The 19,213-nt window shown below is 45.0% G+C and overlaps 1 protein-coding gene across 18 annotated transcripts in view; it reads left to right on the top strand.

The window, feature by feature from the left end:
- Positions 1–19,213, top strand: part of TCF7L2 (transcription factor 7 like 2) — a 189,608-nt gene that overhangs the window by 69,373 nt on the left and 101,022 nt on the right. For 16 of the 18 annotated variants that reach the window (XM_045568112.1, XM_045568107.1, XM_045568108.1 and 13 more), the window contains one exon: positions 4,622–4,723. The exons of the other annotated variants lie outside the window; for them this stretch is intronic. In XM_045568112.1, coding sequence (XP_045424068.1) covers positions 4,622–4,723 — 102 coding nt within the window. The remainder of the gene's footprint in view (positions 1–4,621; positions 4,724–19,213) is intronic. 18 annotated transcript variants of the gene reach the window in all.

Below are 19,213 nucleotides of genomic sequence, written 5' to 3'. Positions count from 1 at the left end.
TCCAGTCAGAATTGCTCTGGGATTTTTAAAACTTCCATTTTGGAAAGGAGGGGTAGTTATTTTGGTGAGATTGTGGTCTCGTGGTTAGACCTTGTGACTGGGCGCCTTGGCCAAAGGGCTCAAGTTCTTTTCCAAGCTTTTCCCCCAAAACCTGAGTTTGCCAGTGACGATTCAATCCAAAATGTTGCTTTTGGGCTGCTGAACACGCTTTGCTACGTGGTTGTGTTTGGCTGTCTGGATTTAAGGCACCCATTGGACATGGTGCCGCAGGCCTTTACATGTCCATGCCCCGAGCCAGGGGATGGCATAGGATAGCCCAGGGGCCAGCACTGACTCGCCACCTCTTCCCTATGGCCAATGAGCTAAGAATGACTTTTATTATTTTTAAATGTTTGAAAAAAATCAAGAGAAGAATAATATTTTCTCACATAGGAAAATTATATGGAATTCACATTCTGGTATCCATAAATAAGATTTTATTGGAACACAGCCATTAACATAAGACATACATGTGTTGCCTGTGGCTGCTTTTGAGTTGTGACAACAGAGTTGAGGAGTTATGACAGAGATGGTACGGGCCGCAAAGCCTAAGATATTTGCTATCTGGCGCTTTACAGAAAGTTTGCCAACGCTGCCCTGGACAAATAAAGGGACAGACTCCACTTGCCTGTCCATCTGTGGAATGGAGTGATTGACGGGAAGCTCCGGGAAGTAGCGCTGGCATTTGATCAAGGATGTGAAGTTTCCTGGCAACTTTGTCCTTGTCATCGTCATCATCCTCATTGTCCTTTGAGTTCTCTTGTTTGTTTAGAAAAGAAATTTGTACAAAGCCCTCCGTAGCTGCCATAAGGCGGCAGGTTCTCTGGGCAGCCCCTTCCCCATCCTTGCTCCTGGTGGTAGAGTCACAAGAATGAAGGTCCCTTCCTGGGAGCAAGCTCTATCATGGGGCCTTCGGAACATGCTACTTGCAGCTGAAGCTATTTCCTGAAGGAGGCCTCTGACTTGGAAGACCCTTCCATCTACCTTATGAGAGAGAAGAAATTAGAGATGCTTACCTGTTTGTTTTTGCAGGCAATTTAACTGTCTTTTCAAGTGCTTTGATTCCTTTCAGGCCATTGGGGTTGTATATATTTCAGGACTTTGCTCACAGGTCTGAAGCCTAACTTAAGCTCCCTGAGACATATCATAAAATACAGTTTGGGGGAAAACCCTAATGGGCCACGATCAGAACATTATTATTCAACAAAGGATGAAATGCTTAAGCCAAGATGGCCTCATTTTATTTATTTATTTATTTATTTTAAAAAAGAAATGGAAGTTGAGCCGACTCCATTCCAACAGTTTTCAATGCAGGAATTCCCACAGCCCCATTTGATTGCCATTTGTTGAAAAGCTTAATGTTTTTGTAGGCAATTCATAATTTCCACGTTGAGCAGCCTAAGAGGAAGAGAGCTGGAGCCCACTGTTGTTTTTATAGCGGGATGGTGGGAACTTTTTTCTTCCCCAAAAGGATATAAAACTGCAGTTGAACTGTTGGGAAAACGTGGCTCAGCGTTCCAACCCTTTTGTAAATCTGAAATGCCCCCCCTCCTTCAGGTCTTCCTTTAGGACCCAACAGAATAGAATTTCCTGCTGCTTAATGTCTCCAGGAAGGAAGAGATTTTCCTCTAGGCTGTAATAGACCTAATTTCCTTTTTCTTACTTTTATTTATTTATTTTCCCTATTAATAAGGACCAATTGTGGAAGATGAAGGAACCTGGGAAACCCATCACTTTTGGAGGAGGTTAATAGCTTCCTTTAAAAAATCCTGCCATATTACTCCTGGCCTTTGTGGAGGGGAAAAAAAGAAAAAATCCTGACATAATACTTATTCCCCCAAAAGGCACCTCATCAGCCTGAATGCCAGTTAAGATTCAAGGGACAGGCTTGGATTTGTGGGTACCCAGCCGTTCTGTGGCATCAAGTTGCATTGAGAAGGAGAGTTCGGGGCTGTCACTGTGGAGTCCCTGCAAGTCGGCAGGAACAGGGCTGTCTTCCTCTGCCATCTGGATTCGGTTAGCTCTCTCTGGGCAGTGGGGCCGAGTCTCATTTCCTCCAACCAGTAATGTTATATGGGCAGTGATCCTGGGCTGCTCTAACATAATTGAAAATTATGTGTATTGTAGGCTCAGAGCGCTGAAATGTAGGCTCATAAAAATATGTGGTGCAGGTAGCCTATGGAGATTGGATGTGGCACACAATGAAGCTTTTATGTAAAGTAAGAATTATAAGTCTCCACGTTAGTATTGCATCACGGGTATGACAGTTCTTGGGTGGGGTCCTCAGGGCAGGTTTGTCACCTTAGGCAAAGCCTAAATTTCCTACTTCTGTGGAGCTGGTATTTGGATGTAATCAAATCAGTTTTGCAGGTGGCCAAAGATGAAAACTTACCCACTAATTCACACCACTCCCCTGAGGATAGCATGGGGGTGTAGGGCGATGTCAACTGGGCTTGGCGTTTTTGTTCATGGGTTTCCATGAGATGGTGAGGTGAGTGCTGGCAGGTGTCCATTTTGGTTGGCCTCAAGGAAATGACTCTATTGAGTGGTTTTGACCAATGCAGCCCATATATTTATGTGGCAAGTGAGAATGGAAAGGAGTCGGGGTGAGACAGGGCAGCCTAGATTTCTATAGCCCTCTGGCTCAGGTTACAGGACTGAGAGAGACCTTGGAAACATTTATTTCGGTGGTTCTCAACTTGGGGTGATTTCGTCCCCAAAGAAGGTATTTGGAAGTGGTTTGATTGTAAGGATGCCTGGGGGTTGCCTGTTGGTATTTACTGTCTGCGTACCTAGCATCCTAGAAGTCCTTCAGCATCCGGGACAGACCCTCCCATCCGCACCCCATCAGAGATAGGACAACTCCTCAATGTACAGGTGAAAAACCAGAGATCCATTGAAGCAAAGGGATTCGAAGCAAGGTCTTGTGGTGAGCTGCCGACAGGGTCAGACTAGCAACCAGCTTGCTCACAACGGGAGGTGTCTAGGGAAAAGCTCTGACATTGTAGAAGATGCACCTACCTTGTGTAGATCTACTATGGAAAAGCGACTGCGCTTTGGCAGGTAGCTCATGGACTAGGATCTTTCAGCTTCAGGCATAACCGAGTTTGGTTTTAATTTAATTTGTTGTATCTTCGGGGAACTTGTGGCCTGGCTTGTGGATGGCTTTGGCCCCCCTGTCTCTCATGGGATTTGTGCAAACTCTTCTTTCTGGACTGCCCTTTGTGGTCCTTTTTCTTTCTATTGAAATCTTTTCGACTTGTAAGACTTAACTCTGTGCAGCCTTTCACAGTCTTCTCAGAAATTCTGTCTTCTGTCTTGGCACTCCCTGGGCATGAGTCCTGGAGTCTCTGTCCCAGTGTTACCACATACTCTCTTGACTTACCTGTGCGTGTGTTGGCGCCTTCATGCCTGTAGAAGCTCCCTGAAGACGGACACCTTTGTATCTAACGCTTAGCAAAAAGCCTGTGCACAAGCAAGCTGTACTTGGTGTTCATTGGGTAAAATTTTTTGTAGATTTAATATTAAAAACTAGACATTTATTTTGCTTGGGGGTCTCTGCAATGATCAAGATGGCTTCTTATTTATCCTCCAAGCTTTAACTGATACATTAATCACTTGGCCTTAACTGATACATTAGTCATTTGGGCCTGGAAGATGCAGAGGCTGGTATTGATGTCCTTGTAAGCATTGTGTCTAAGTTCTGTTTGGTTGTCTGAACTTTTCCTGCGTGAAACTGTTACAGTGTTACCAGCAAAAGTCAAGTGTCTGGGAGTTGCTTATACATGTGCTGAATATCTCTGGCTGGGCAAGCCACCTCACCCCAGTTTTCCTCACCTGCAAAACAGGGAGTTGGATCATTGATTGTCCAAATCTCTCTGAAAGCTAAAGTAGCTCCCTTATGCCATGTGTTCATTTCCTGCCTCAGAGAAAGGTGGGGACAGACATAATTGGCTTATACCTTTATTTTTATCTCTGTGGTAAACATGCATATGTCAGAATTTCTCTGGTCTTTTGAGATGAGTGTATACATTGCATTGTGCCTTGGAATTCTGCCAGGAAGTATTTTTGTTGTATAAGCTTTGGGTTGGACGAGGAATTCTGTGCTCACCTTACTCAAGTAGTTTCTACTACCCAAAGGACAGTTGCACATATGTACTCAGCTTTCTTTAAAGTAAAGGATGATGGCATTTGAAAAATGAAGGTCATGAAAGAGCAAGTTTGGAATTGATGGTCTCCTAGGATACTTCTGGCTTGAGATTTGCGTTTACTGTGTTCTGTCCTCTATCCCGCACCTCCTTTCCCCCTCTGAATAAGGTATTATGGTATTAATGAAATCATTTTACCTTAAGTAGTTGCTAACATTAATGTTCTATATATGTACCTATTGAACTTGAGCTCTAAGGAAGAGCCAGCCAACTGGAATTGCATGCTTTTTTCTTTGGTTATTGTTAGTGTTATTTGCATGCTATGATGTGTTTCAGTTTCTGACCCATGTAACAGTTATTTCTTGGGCTGGTGGTTTGGCATTTCCTTTCTGCATTCACTGTTTTCCATTTCCATTTTTGTTTCCTCCCTCCAGTATCTCCAGATGAAATGGCCACTGCTTGATGTCCAGGCAGGGAGCCTCCAGAGTAGACAAGCCCTCAAGGATGCCCGGTCCCCATCGCCAGCACACATCGTCGTAAGTACCTCCCCAAGGACAATTGCTTCCTTTATTGGGGGTGATGAAGAAGATGTTCTTGGTGATAACAGGCCTTGTTTGTCAGTTTTTCTTTCTTAGAAAAAAATTTTGGGGAATATTCTTGGATATGGTTTATATTTATAAAGTACTGGCTTTCTGCTATCGGACCTTAGTGATTGTAACATGCCTGGAGGTTTTCCGAATCATCCCTCCCTGTATTGAGTCTAGCCTTGCGGGCTGCAGTTACTAGGACATGATCACCATGGTTTGGGGGAGACTAGTGGTACCAAAGCAATTACAAAAATATGATTAGGGAAGGTGAGATAGGAAGAAATTAGAAAACTCTAAAGGGGAGTTCTGGATTTGGGAATTTCCAGTCTCTTTGCAAAGTAACACATACAGTAACGTTAGAAAAATTTCACCTGGGCTGGCTGATTATAAATCCAGGGTAGTAATGAACTTAGAAAGGCTAAAATTAAATTTAATCTGTATAGCTATGGCTTTGAAAGCATATAGGTTTGATAAAGAAAACATTGTTTTTAATACTAAGGGACTACAACATAAAGTATGTGTCTACATATATTATTAATGCACGTTCTTAGGGTTTTGTAGGCTCTGAAAGTTGAGTTTACAAATTAACCTCTTGAGAAGATAGCTCAGCCTGATTAGAATATTCTCTTCTATATATTTATATCATGAGCTGGACTTCAAACTTTTGAAATAATTAATGAAAGACATATTTTTATAACGAATCTGTAATAAGTAGAATTATGCAAAGCATGAAACAATCATTTACGTATTATAAAATGTTAGCAATGAATATATTTTGCCTCTATATTGTAATTTCTAAAAATTGCAAAATAATTTTCTTAGGTAGGAAAATCTTAAGATGCATCATGTCATTTTGGGCCAACTGCCTCCTTATTTTGTAGCTTGCTGTAATTGAGTACATATTATTTAATGAGTTGTGCCTCTGTTGTATGTGTGTGTATATATCACAAAATCGTTTATTTCTGTAAAGCCACGTTTTGAGTCATTTTGAAAATGTCTTCTCATGGTATAAATTGAACATGTAGAAAGAAGGTTGACATTTGCTAGAAGCTTCCTCCTTCTTCCACCCCTGAAATAAAATGGATGATCTTAAGTACGTATGCTCCTATAATGTCATGATTTCAGGGCCAGAAGTGACCTTAAGCCATTTAGGCCCAGTCTGCTCTCAGAAAAGGAAACTGAGGCCCAGAGATGCCTTAAGTGAATTGCCCAGTGTCACACGCTGCGTAGTGGCCAGAGTGAGGCCTGGATCCAGTCCTCTGCTCCCCTTCCCGGGCCTTGTGGCATATTCTCTCCTGTGGGAGGTGAAAGCAACTTTCCAGGGCTGGTTCTGTTTTGCTTACCATAAATCGGGTCATTGTTGGGGACAGTGGCCTAGGTGTAAAGAGCTTGCTGGCTTGGGGTTCTGAGGGAGGTTTCTCCTAAAGTGAATGGCACGTTAAAAAAAAAAAAAAAAAGGTCTTAACAGCAAACAAAGATTTTTTAAAAAGTGTGACAGTTCTAGAGACCTAAAGGGTAAATCGAGGAAGCCAATCCATTTCACTCTCCTGCCTCCCTGAGTTTCCCAGTGTGGGTCCAGGCTTTGAAATTTATTTCTCTGCTTTTGGAAATGCCCGATAGGAATTTTGCACTTTTTTTTTTTTTAAACTACAGAGAAAGGACGTTCCAATCTCTTTGAATTGTTTTCTCTCTTCAAGTGCGGAGAGAAGATGTGGCTCCCAGGAGTGGTTCCGAGTGGACACAGCCCCTTGGGCTCGTGGCATGGGGTCCGTGGGCCCCGTGCCAGTGAGTGTTGCTCCCACGCAAGAGTGAGGATTTGTCCGTGTGGACGAGAGGCAGTGACCACCCACCCCCCATATCCCACAAGAACAGTTGCCACAACGTGGGCCCTAAGTACCTTATTTTCTTGTGTAGAGATTAACGATCTGGAGGAGGTGCAAAACATTTTTTCCAGAGCCTGTGTGGATTTTGGCGAGGGGAGCCGCGAGGGGACTTAGGTTCCTTTTTCCTCTGCTGTGTAAAGCAGGCGTGTTTACCATAGCAACCACTTTGGAGCACACACACCACCTTTCAGATGAAGACCTTTGTCTAGTGGAGCCACAGCTGGCAACTGTCATATGATCTTCTTGTGCTTTCCGCTGTGCTCTTGGGGACCTGGGGGTGGCCACTGCCCAGAGGTTATGGACTGGTGGAGGAAGGTGGGTTCTGGGAGCTGGAAGGAGAGAAAAGCCAAACGCTTGGACTAAAGGAAGCCACATTTGTGAAATGCTTACTGCTTGTTGTGAATGGTGACTTCGGTTATATGAGTCAGCCCTGTAATTGTGCATTTCTGTGTTCTTCACCTGACACCAGCAGGTGAGAACGAGGATGTTCTGGGCAGGGGGAGATAGTAGAGGGAGATGGGAAAGTAGGGTAGAAGAAAGAGGGGTTGTGGACCTCTTCCTCCGTCTGGTCACCTGTAGTGTTTAGGACTGAGGATCCATGTACCTTGGGACTGCAAATTTATGATCACCTTTTCACTGAACGGAGGGCGGTGTGTCAACCAAAACCGACCCTACCTTGGCAGGCACAGTTTGTCTGTATTTATAAATGGAGCATTCTGAGTTCTGGCTGATACATATTCAGGTCTTTGTACAGTTTGACATTGGCCAGAGGGTCTGGTTCGTGTTTAGATTCTCTGATGAATGATACTATAACTTTTCTCCAGACAGTTGGGGCTCTTTCTCACACTTTGTTTTTCATTCTTTTAAGTAAAATGTTGTCACATCAGTGTTTCATCAGACATGTTTCAAAATAATCGTCTAAGGATTGCTTCCTAATTTCTCTGAAATTTGGATTTATTGTAACTTTGGGGCCAAGCTATTTCATAATCATTTCTAATGTTTTACTTTGAAAATAAAGAAGTATTCCATGTTTATTAGTAATCATTAGAGACAACACTATCACAGATTGCTAAAAAAATAACTTTCTACAATACCCATTTGGGGCAGAATCTTCATTTGGGAACTTAAAGCATTTTGTCGGACTATTTTAATCTGATTGGATTTTTTAATGTGGTTTGTGGGTTACCATGTTATATAAAATGAGTGTGTAGACTGAATGTTCTTAACAAGTAGAGTTCAAGTTATCAAATAAGATTTAAATTAGGAAATAAAGCCCATAAATTTTAGTTCCTGTAGCTGGTACATCTTGTTTGTTATAAACCAGTAACTCCTAATCTGTGTTCAGAGGAGACAGGGAATCATTCCTGAGGGGATGATGTTTTGAGTGATTGGCCAAATAATGGGAATTTAGATCAGGAATCACCTCTCTCTTATTTTCTTCCCCCCGCCCCCAAATCCAGTGGCTTCTTAACGACTCCAACACAGTAGCCACAAGTTCCAAGATCCCCCCACCCCCTTGCCCTCAGCCTCCCCAATCTCATTTTTTAATTCACTTGACTAGCTTTTTCTTTCTCAGTGGAGTTTTGAAATTTATATTTTTACTTCTTTGCTCCTTTTTTCCTCTTACAAAATGAGTGCCAAGCGGCTGAGTTGTGCTGAGTGGTGGCGTTTGAGTCAGTCTTGGCCGGTGAGCTGTGGGGTGTTAGCCGCTCCCTGGATAGCACCCCCGGTGTCTTTGCCGTACAAAGACTTTCATTTAGCTTCCTTTGTACCCAGCAAAAAAAAGATTCTGTACCCAAAATGGTAGTATTTTGGTATAGTATGTATCTTGCAAAACGGCAAAAGGCTTCAAAAGTTCCCACAATTTTATCTTGGGGGTTTCCTTTTGAAGTCGATGTGGAATTTTACCTTGGGGTGGATTTCTAGTGCTTCTTGGTCTTGTGTGTTTTGCTGTGTGGGATAAGAAAGCAGACTGAATCCCGAGGAACAAAGCCTGCCAGACTGTGCTGGTGTACTTTTCTTGTTGTTATTGCTTAAATGCTGGAAGAGAGCGAAAACTCTTGTGGAATAATGCAGGATGGGTAGAACTTCAGAGAGGGTCTCTGCTGTCCGCTCTGAGTATTTGCAGGCAAGTTCAGGGCATGAGGAACCTTTGCTTTTGTTTCTGAAGAATTTGGGGAAACTGACTCATAGTTGATAATAATAAAAAAAAGACTAGCTTGTGAGCATCCTGTGTGTTATTAAATACATGTGATGTTTTGATGGGTTGTCTGACCTGGGTGGGATGTTCCCTGCCCCACTGGTGTTTGCTGGGACGTGGGCTGTGCTAGGGGCTGCCACATGCTGAGGACGAGCAAACCATGGTGGCCCGCCCTGCCTGAGTGGGAGGCCCTGTGCCAGGTGCCATCAGGAGTACACGACCCGTGAGGGTGTGGCCAGGAGACCTGATTGCCACCGAGAAGTTGGTGGGGATTGTAGGGCCAGACAGCTCCAGGAGGAAATGGCATTCATAATGAGACTTGAAGGATGGAGTGGACTTGGCCAGGTGAAGGCATGGGAGAAGGGCTGGAGAACAGGCAGAAGGAAGAACATAAATTAAGATCCTAAAGGAGAGAGAACTGGGCTTTGAGAGAGGCAAAAAGTCAGCAGGATGGCTAGCGGCTGGGCAGGGTGCGGGCTGGGCAGGGTGCGGGGGCGTGGCCTGTGGTATAGGGTGTGATGAGGTCTGGGATGTAGTCCTGACCACTGGGGGATTGTCCAGGGGTCTGGCTGTTACCACAGGGCCTGTGTTAGGCTGCTGGCCGTGGGGATGGTGAAAGTGGACGGATTTGGAGGGCACATCAGCAGAACTTGCTGGTAGATTAGATGTCGGCCTTGAAGGACAAGGGAGGGTCAGAGGTAGGTAGATGGATATCAGAGGAGGAACAGATTTGGGGTGGAAGAATTGTCTTCTTAGAGAGATCGTGTTCAATACTGATTCGAGTATTGATTCATTCATTGACTTATAGGTATTTCACGTGGGGAAAAGCATTCCAGACACAGAGGGAGAGTGGAGTCAGTGGTGAATGATAATAGTAATAGCTAAGAAGACCGTAATGCTTCCTGTGTGCCAGGCGTTGTTCTAGGTACTTACAGATGTGTCATCCCTGTTGTACCCAGGAGGAGCCGGGCCCAGGGCCGTTCACTCTTTGCCCGGTTGTGCGGTCAGGTGTGAAACAGAGCAGCCTGGCTGCAGAGTGCGCCATCTCTGCCCCACTGCAGAGGTGGCTGGGAGAGAGCCCACTAAACGGCTCGGAGTGCACAAAGTGTGTGATGTGCCCGGAGCGGCCAGTGGCAGCCCCAGCTCCAGCTGGGCACAGAGGGCGTGGCTCGAGGAGGCCTCCTGGCTTCCCTGGAGCGCGGGACATGCGTAGGATTGGCTGGAGATTGGTTTCGGGGTCAGCACTGCGGCTGCTGCAAAGGGCTCATCCACACGCGTGGGGACGGGGCAGTGAGCTCTGAGTGATGTCTCGGTGTGAACCTGTACTCATGTCTAAGAGCCTTTCCTTGTGGAGCGCCTCTACTTCCTTTAAGCCACATGTAGTCTCTTTCTTGTTATTTATTTATTTTATCCATCTATCTGTGACTCAGCCAGACTTTCTAGAATGCCTCGTACATGTTCCCTAGCAGCAGCTGAGTCAGAACTTTCCTATTTCACAGACAGGGCCACGGTAAGGGTGTCTGATTTGTCCAAGGATATAACATGAGCCCATGAGCACTGCAAAAATATTATTATTTTTATAAGGAGCCCTCTGAGGACCTAATATGAAGGACCAGGCAACCGGGCCATCTTTCTGGGGCGAAGAAGTGGTAGGTGGGATCAGTCGTGCTTTGAAGGGAGTTGAGTGGTACAAACCCCAAAGCGTACACGGGGCCGTAATACAGCCTGTGGTCAAAAGGCCTACGCTTCCTTCTCTTCTAGAAACTCTACCCCTTGGTGAAGAGTTCTGGAGTTCTTGAGCTTTGGGTTCATGGTGTGGCAGGTGAACACCATGGTGAGAGAATATATTCCACCAGGAAGGGTTATGTGACCTTAGTTATAGCCCCGTTCAGATTAGAATCACAAAAATTTTTAGGGCCTTAAATCACATGCATCCTACCAACTCCCTTTTGTTGTTTCTCGCCGTTTGGTACCTGTCTGTTTTCCATGTTGTTCTTGAACCCTTGAACACTTTCAGAGATGGGGGATCTGGCTCCTTGATGTAGACTATTTCTTTTTGGTACCATATGGGACTCTAAGAGTGAGCTGAAATCTCTTCCCTTGAAATACTCCTTGATTTGTGTTTTACTGTTTAATTCTGCATATGCTTCAGGTTACATGTCTTAAACATTTGAAGGTAACTATTGTACATCATTACCCCACCCCCCGTCTTCTTTTCAGAATTATCCTCAATTGTAATTCAAATCTTCAGTGACTGATATCTTAAACTATTAAATATGTAAGGATGGGAATTGCTAATTTTTGATTAAAAATTCAACCTCTAAAGTTGGTGAAATTAATTTTTGAACGCAGCTTTCCTCATTCACAAACTTTATGTTCGTTGTAGACAATTTGGCAAATAGCCCATAATCTCACCACTTGGAGATTACTTTATGGATAATTTGGTGTATTTCCTTCTAGGCTTCTTCCTCTGAGTGTATGAATACTTATATTTGTTTTTAACATACTTGAGTTCATAGCAGTGCTCACTATTTCCAGCTTTGTATTTATTTAACATGAAAATTGCCATTGTTAATAAGTACAAGTACTTCCCCATGTCATTAAAATTCTTAAGAATTTTTAATGACCACATAACACTCCATAATAGGATTTGACCCCAGTTTACTGAATCAATGCAATATTGTTGGGCCTTCAGAGTGTCTCCTTTTGTTTCTTCTATTCTGAATAATCCTGTGGTGGTCATCTTTGTGCATAAATCTTTGCAACTGCCCTTCCCCCATACCCCTTTTGGTATTTTCTTGGGATAGATCCCTAGGATAAAGGTAAGTAAAAGAGATCAAAAGTGTTGAAAAGTTTCTTGGTATATAGCCACAAATTGTTTTCCTGAAGGGTCTCAACTTTTATAACTATTGGCAGTATGTGAGAGACTTACCATGATCAGAATGATTGTTAATGTCTCTGGCAAATTTAACGAAAGAAGTTCAGGCTTCGCTGGAGAGACGTGCCCTCAACTCCACCTTACGCCAGAACAGAGACCCAGGCCATGGAGCCCGCCTCCCCCAAGCCATCCACCTTCAAAGTAGGCAAACAAAATGGTCCTTTCTTAAATGATAAGTAGGTTTTAAAGTCAGCTATGTGTTGCTATTTTACTGAATTATGCATATTCATTTTAGACAATTCAAAGCATAACTTTTACATGCTTTAGGCACACCTTAGGCCCCCCCAAATATGCTCTGTACATTTAGGGCTATTTTAGAGATTTTGAGTATATCCTTATAACCTCAAATAACTATAGAGTTTTAATTAATTTATTTATTTAATTTCAGCATATTATGGGGGTACAAAAGTTTAGGTTACATATATTGCCCTTGGCGCCCCCCCCAGCTTCAAACGTGTCCATCCCCCAGACGGTGCACATCGCACTCATTATGCTGTATGCACACATCCCCTCCCCCGACATCTGCCCAACTAATATAGAGTTTCTTTGTCATCTCTGTTTTAATGGCATATCACTGGGCAAAGGTAATATTTATTTGGTGCTATCTATGAGCTTGGTCTTAATTCAGGAAACCGTGGATTATGTTTCTGGGAAAATGTACCCACTTGTCCAAGATGCTGTTGGTTTCAGTGTTGAAGGTCAGCTCACAGCGAATGCCCTGAGGGCTGGCGGCCTCAAATCAGCTTTTTTTTTTTTTTAAAGGCAAGCACCAGGTGAAATTTATTGAGGTGGGGGGACCAAGATAGGATTATAGAGCAAGAGCAAGACACATACGCCGCAGATGCCAACTGGCCCCCTTGTTGTAGCAAAAGAGCTCAAATCAGCTCTTAACCATTTCTCAACACTGGGTCCTGTTGTGCTTGGGGGAGAGTCTCTGGCAGCTCAGGGCTGGCGTTTCCTGACAGTTCTTTCACTGAGTGTTAACAAGGTTACTGGAAAAAAGGGTTCTCTTCCTAAAATAGGTTTGGGGAAAGAACTGGGTTATGCAAAGTGAATGAGTTTCTGTAGCAGGATCTTAACTCCACGGGGGGCCTGGAGCCCTCCCTTCCCTAGAAGAGGACTTCGTAAAGCTTCCTCCACTGCAGAGCAGAGCTCTTCCCAGCGTAAGGGGCAGGACGGGGACCTACTTGGGAAAGTTGTTTTTGTTTCAGCACCTGCTCTGTTTACCAAGCGTGGGAGCCTGTTTTAAATTAACATGGATCTACTTAGAGCTCAACTCAGGGTTTTGACTATGTTTATCTTTCCAGTAAATAAAACAAAAGTGTTCATTTGGCGCCCACCCTGTCCTGCGTGTCATTTCTTGTCTTGCCGATTAACTCTGCGTTTGGGGCTTGCTTCTCCAACCAGACTGTAAGTCTCTTGAAGCCAAGGAGCCCCATGGTTTATTTGTTTGCGTGTGGCTTTCTCTCCTCCTACTACGGTGCTTGTTAATTAAGCAGAAAACCAATTTCTGGTGAGGGACTGGGGTTGATTTAGTTTGGAACCAGTGTGACTTCATCATTACCTTAGTGTGTTCAAAGTCTTCTTGGTGAGCACAAGAGCTTGTATCTGTGTCTGCTTTATACCTGATGTGGTAGCGTGTTTTAGGGAAACAGAATTTTGGGTTATGACATTGTGCATGGTTGGCCAGTAACTTGATAATCCACCCTTATACATTCCAGCTCACAGCGGAGCGTGTCTAATCGCAGTATTTATGTGGAACGTGGTTACACAAACGCTCCAGCAAGTCAGGCTGGAGGGCTTCTATCTCTCCTCAGTCTTGGTTTAAACCGACTTCGTTAGGGATCCTGGGATGGGGCCACTGGACTCTCCCAGAGAGCACCCATTTGGAAATCCAGGACTCGACTATCGGTTATGGGCAATGCGTATATTTCAGGGATGATGTTATAGGGCATGAAATGTGAAGTTATTTCAGGACTGTTTTAATCACTTAAATCAGATTTTCATCTCTTTTTATAATAAATTATTATAGAAGGGGAAAACAGATTTCAGATTTGCCCCTTGGAGTTATACTGGGAACTAAGGGAAAGAGGAGAGTGTCGGGCTGAAGCAAAGTCCTGGGTAATTGTTGGAATATGGTTATTCTTGTCTGGGGATGCCTTGGCTACTCCGCTACCCCCCTGCAGGGGTCTGGCTGGGAAAGTGTATTGTTATGTCTGTTTTGCACATAAGGATGTGAAAATCAGCAACTTAGCTCTCTCCTGAGTGCCAGGGTTAACCTCCAGTCTGATGCCACATAGATGGGAACGTGAGCATGTGCAGAATCGAACTCTGTTTCCGCCTCCTTCCCACCTCCAGGCCCGCCACTCCCTGTGTACATCTCAGTAAAGATAACGGCACTTTCTGGTTGCTTAGGCCCCCAGACCTTGGACTTCATTCCTGATTCCTCTTTTTCTCCCAAATCCCACACTCACCCCGCCAGCCCATCCTGTGGGCTCACGACCCACGGGCACGGTGTCTCCTGTACTTTCAAAGCACCTGTGGCATTGGCCACTTTTCACTGCCTCAGCCATTGCTACAGGAGTCCAGCCTCCCTTGGATGTTGCCAGAACATCTTTGCTGGCCTCCTCGCTTCTCACCTTTGTAACTTCCCCTCGTCCATCCCTGGTCCCTGCAGTTGGTTCCCACACCTGAGAGGGCCTTTTAAAGCCTTAGATTATATCACATACTAGTATTCGGAAAATCTGAGGGTAAATTTCATCTTTGGAAAGAGGCTCAAAGCAGCTCTGAACAGACGCTTGCCCTGTCACCTGACGGAGAGGTGGGACTTTGAGATTCAAGGGCTTCAGCCCAGGCACTGGCTGTGCTTAGAGTTTTGTGTTGGTGGCAGAGGGCACGCAAGGGCCGCAGGAGGGCCCCTAGGCTGCGTGAGCCTCCCCAGCCTGTGCACCAGACCCTCGCTCGCATGGCAGGATGTGGCCGATGTCTTGGTTTTTGTAGGCCAAGGGGGACCCAGGTGCCTCCCGACTCTGCTGCGTCCGAGCCCTGCCTCTCCCCGAGGCGTGCGGTCCGTCTGTCCAGCTGCCGCCTGCCTGCAGTGGGAGGCTGCCGGAGAACTTTGGGCTGCGTGATGCAATCTGTTTTCCAGCCTGAGCCTGTGTAGCGGGTGGATCCTGGACAGTGATTAAGTGCATCAGTGAGGCTGGTTAATAGGCTTGAATGAGATGGGGTCACCGTGTGTCCAAGTGCACTGGGATAAAGGCCTCTTGCCTTCCAATTCCAAGGGCGCAAGCTACCTGTTTCTCTGACAAGGACACTGTCTACCTCGCATAGGTGCTGGGGTGAAGAAAACAGCAAGCATTTAAGAGGGCTGGAGAAGGAAGGAAAGCCCGCATCACAGCCTTGGGGATCGGTCCATCTGGTGGTCCCCAGAGATTAAGTGGGACGCAGGGTCCCAGTACCAAGGCCTGCCTTTGAGCCCCACTTCTGACTCTTCCCCTTCCTACGGCCCCTGAAGTTCATACCCAACTGAAGAACACATGTGAGATTCTAGGAGAAGTGTTTTTCCCCAGCCCTTTCATAATCAGGGGAGAAGCCAACCTTAATGGGTGGAGATAGAAAATAAAATAAAAAAAACCTGTCTCAGTAACAGAAGGGGAGCGTGGCTGGGCAGAAGGGCTCCTGGTGAAACCTTTGGGATGATTCAGTTGGAACTCAGGGGAAAAAATTGTTTTTTTGGAAAAAGGTAGCAGCCCCCTTCAGCCAAACCCCATAAATGAAGGAATGTCTGAAACCCAGAATTAGTGACCAAGGCAAGACATTGTCAAAGGCTGAATAATGAATAAGGAAGTTTGACTGGTAGAAGCCATTTCCATTTTTAGGACACAGCCACGCATCCTCCTCTTCATTCCTCCTCAGGCCCCTTTCCCATCCCGCTTCTGCAGAGCGATTGGTTGGCATAACTTTTATTATGCTCTTTTCTTAAATTCTGACGTTGTTTTCAGGTACTGAGAATAACATTCACGTGCTGACCTCCCAGAGTGAAAAATCAAGCATTAAAAACCGAGCAGGGTTCTGAAGGTGACGTTTGTGTCTGTGCCATATTTTCCCTGATAACAGCACCCCCGCTCCACCCCACCCCTTTTACTGTGGGGGACACTCCTTCCCCTGTTCCACTTGGGTCCGGTGCACATGTGGTGAGGCAGGGGGCAGGCACGTGCTGTTTACGAGTCTTTACCCTGCAGAGAGGGCTTAAATTAGTGGCTCTTTGCAACTCTGTGCATACGTACACACATGTGCTAGTGTGCAACTCCCCCCACCCCCAGCCACTCAGTGAAGGGCCCTCATTTGTAGAAGATTAAAATGGGTGAGGGAATGCACCCTGTCATTCTGTGCAACCAGCTCCAGTCCTAGACCATCCCATAAGGAAGCCAATACCTTAACTAGTTGGAGATGGTTTCTGTCGCTTAGAACCAAAGGAGTTCTAACTGACACAGTTTTCCAAGCCTTAGGTTTATAATCAAAAAAAGACTTGCCTTTCATTTGAATTTTTAATTCTTTTGAATTAAGAAATGCTGGAACATACACTGATTCTTCTGCCACTGTGTAATTAGAGACCCGTGTGAGCAGAACACACTTGCCTTCTGTAAGAATGGGTTGGTTTGTGCTAGTTTGAGGGTTACTTTAAGAGGGAGATATATTATACACAATTTTCCTCCACAAACAATTTCTAGAGAGAGGTTTGTATGAAAAAAGGAATTTCCATGATTCGCTCTTGTGGTCATGGGGAATTTTGAAAATGAAATTTAAGTATTTTTGTGAAATTCCTGTTTTCATAGTTTTAGTTTCTCAGAGTTTTCTTTTTTGGCTCCTACTTAACATATTCATGTTTGCCCTAAGCCTCTCTGATTTTTGTTCCTTGGACAACTGAAGCACCCCCAGGTAATTAATAGTACGAAGTGCTGCCCTTTTAGTTGAAAAATGTCATAATAATGTAATAAGGTAAATAACGTAATGTAAATAAGGGCATCACTACAGCCTCTGTCACAACCTCCCACTTATTAACATGCTGTAGTATCGTTATTATTTGCATTATTTTTTTATCATGGATAATTGGTGACAGAGCACATACAGTTTGACTTGTTGATCATTACAGCTTTACTATTTGATGAAGGTTCTGTCCATTTCCCTGTAAAACATATGTAAACTATGAAAAGATTCTGCAACTCCAAAAGGCTAAAACTGTTGTCCCAAGGCCTTTGAGCTGAGTGCAGTGTTTGCACCTGGACTGTAGACCAGGCGGCCTCTGCTTGGAGCACTGTGTTGAGAGAGATTCCAAGGCCTTGTATGTCAGGGCTCCAAGGGGAGGAATGCACGGGTGGATTAATCCCTGCCAAGGGTGGGGGGGAGAGAGTTATGGACAGTAGAGGTGTCACAGCTGTCATTTCTGTTCCAGGCAATCAACCTTTTAGGGGAAGTGTCAGAACTTGAACACCCTGCGGGATCTATCAGAGCCCCGTCAAGTGTCCATTAAGATGTGCTGGTGAACAAAAGTCTTACCAACTCACCATTTAAAAACTTGTTCCAAATGAAATGGTGGGAAAGAGGAACCTTTTTCGTTAGAGCCATAACTGAGGATGTGCCCAAGGAAGGAAGTGAACCTGGGCTTAGGGGCTGGGCTGTGACTCAGCAGTCTGGATTTATGTCACTTTGCTTCTCCCACAGCTGGGATATCTCCTTGCTGTCCGTGATAGATAACGTCTTAAAGACATGACATATGAGCCATGCGTGATGTGCAGATTCAGCCCACTTTCTGTACAATAGTCCTGTGAATGACTGCAGTGTACCCAGTCATATTTCTGACGGTTACAAAACTGCACTTCAGGAGTGAGCTCTACATTTCTCCTTTTCTCTTATCTTAGTATTAAAAATTGTATGATATGCTGGGCGCAGTGGCTCACATCTGTACAGCTCTTTGGGAGGCCGAGGCGGGAGGATCGCTTGAGACTAGGAGTTTGAGACCAGCCTGGGCAACATAGCAAGAACCTTTCTCTACAAAAAAGTAATAAATTAGCCAGGCGTGGTGGCACACACCTGTAATCCCAACTGCTTGGGAGGCTGAGGCAGGAGGAGTTCGAGGTAATGGTGAGCTATGATCGGGCCACTGCACTCCAGCTTGGGCGACCCTATCTCAAAGAAAAAAAAAATTGTGATTAAAAACATCAAGATGTTTGTAAAGAGCGTGGTAACTTTAATGTTATCTAAACTTTTAATTTGGAAAGGTAGGGATTTTGTTCTTTTTTAAAATACAAACCAGCTTATTCATCTGATTTGGTTTTTGGTGCATACCCCTATGACCCTCTTCCTGACTTATTTACCACACTGTGAGTTCAAGGCTGATGTGAGAAGACACAGCACAGCTCTCCTGCCAACAATCTCATGGTTAGGTTTCAGAACATGATTTGAAAAATATAACCCATTGAGAGGTAGTAGGGACATATGGAGAGGTAGTGCATGTTTGGACGTCTGTGTGGAATAAGTGAGTGGGCAGAGAGGACATTTGTCAAGGAGGGGAGGGCGGGCCATTGGCTGGGGAGATAGGCGGAGGCTCCAGGGGTGGCCAGCGCCGCATACAGAGGCCAGCAGGGCTGGCCTTGGCTAAGCGTTCTGGTGTCTGGACGCCTATGTGAATTTCCTCCCCAAGTTTTCAGTTGGCAAAATAGAATCTGCTGGATATGGCGCAAGGGTGTGGATTGTCAGGATCCTGCTGGGTGCAGGCGTGCGATACCAGAGGTCAGAACGGAAGCCAGAGGAAAGGGCTTGTAGAACTTTCTGCCATGCTCTGTCCTGGAGCCTCAGTTACGACGGATTTGCAAATTAAACAGCAGAGCTTTGCTCTCTTTTGTGCTAGCTCTCTTGTTCCTGATTTTCTTTTAATATTAGACTTAATCCTAGAATTTACACGTTGAAAGGGAACTCAGAGATCTTACGGGGTAAAACCTTCATTTTGATAGTTAAGAAACTAATACGTTGAGAAATAGAGAGGTGAGTACAAGATCACAATAATGCTGGACGTTCACTGAGCACTTGCTAGTGCCAGGCACTTTTTGAAGTAATTTACATAGTGGTCGGGTTTAATCCTCAGAACACCCTTATGCATTAGTGATAGTTGCTATCCCATTTTACAGACGAGGAAATTGAGGCTTACTGGAGGGGAATGATGTACTCAAGGTCACACACAGCTAATAGGGGGTAAGCTGGAATTTCAACCCAGGGAGTCTGATCCAGGGAGTGTGATTCCAGAGCCGGGGCCCTCACCCATAGTATGGCACTGCCTTAATTGCAGGCACACACTGGCAGGGAGGGGCTGGTTTCCGGGCACCAGACCAGGCTGGTGCCGGTCAGGCTACACCAGGGAC

This window comes from Lemur catta, chromosome 14 (assembly GCF_020740605.2).
Source record: "Lemur catta isolate mLemCat1 chromosome 14, mLemCat1.pri, whole genome shotgun sequence".
In the NCBI taxonomy this organism is placed as follows: domain Eukaryota; kingdom Metazoa; phylum Chordata; class Mammalia; order Primates; family Lemuridae; genus Lemur; species Lemur catta.
Note: the sequence above shows the minus strand (reverse complement) of the source record. Positions and strands in the feature narration are given on the sequence as shown.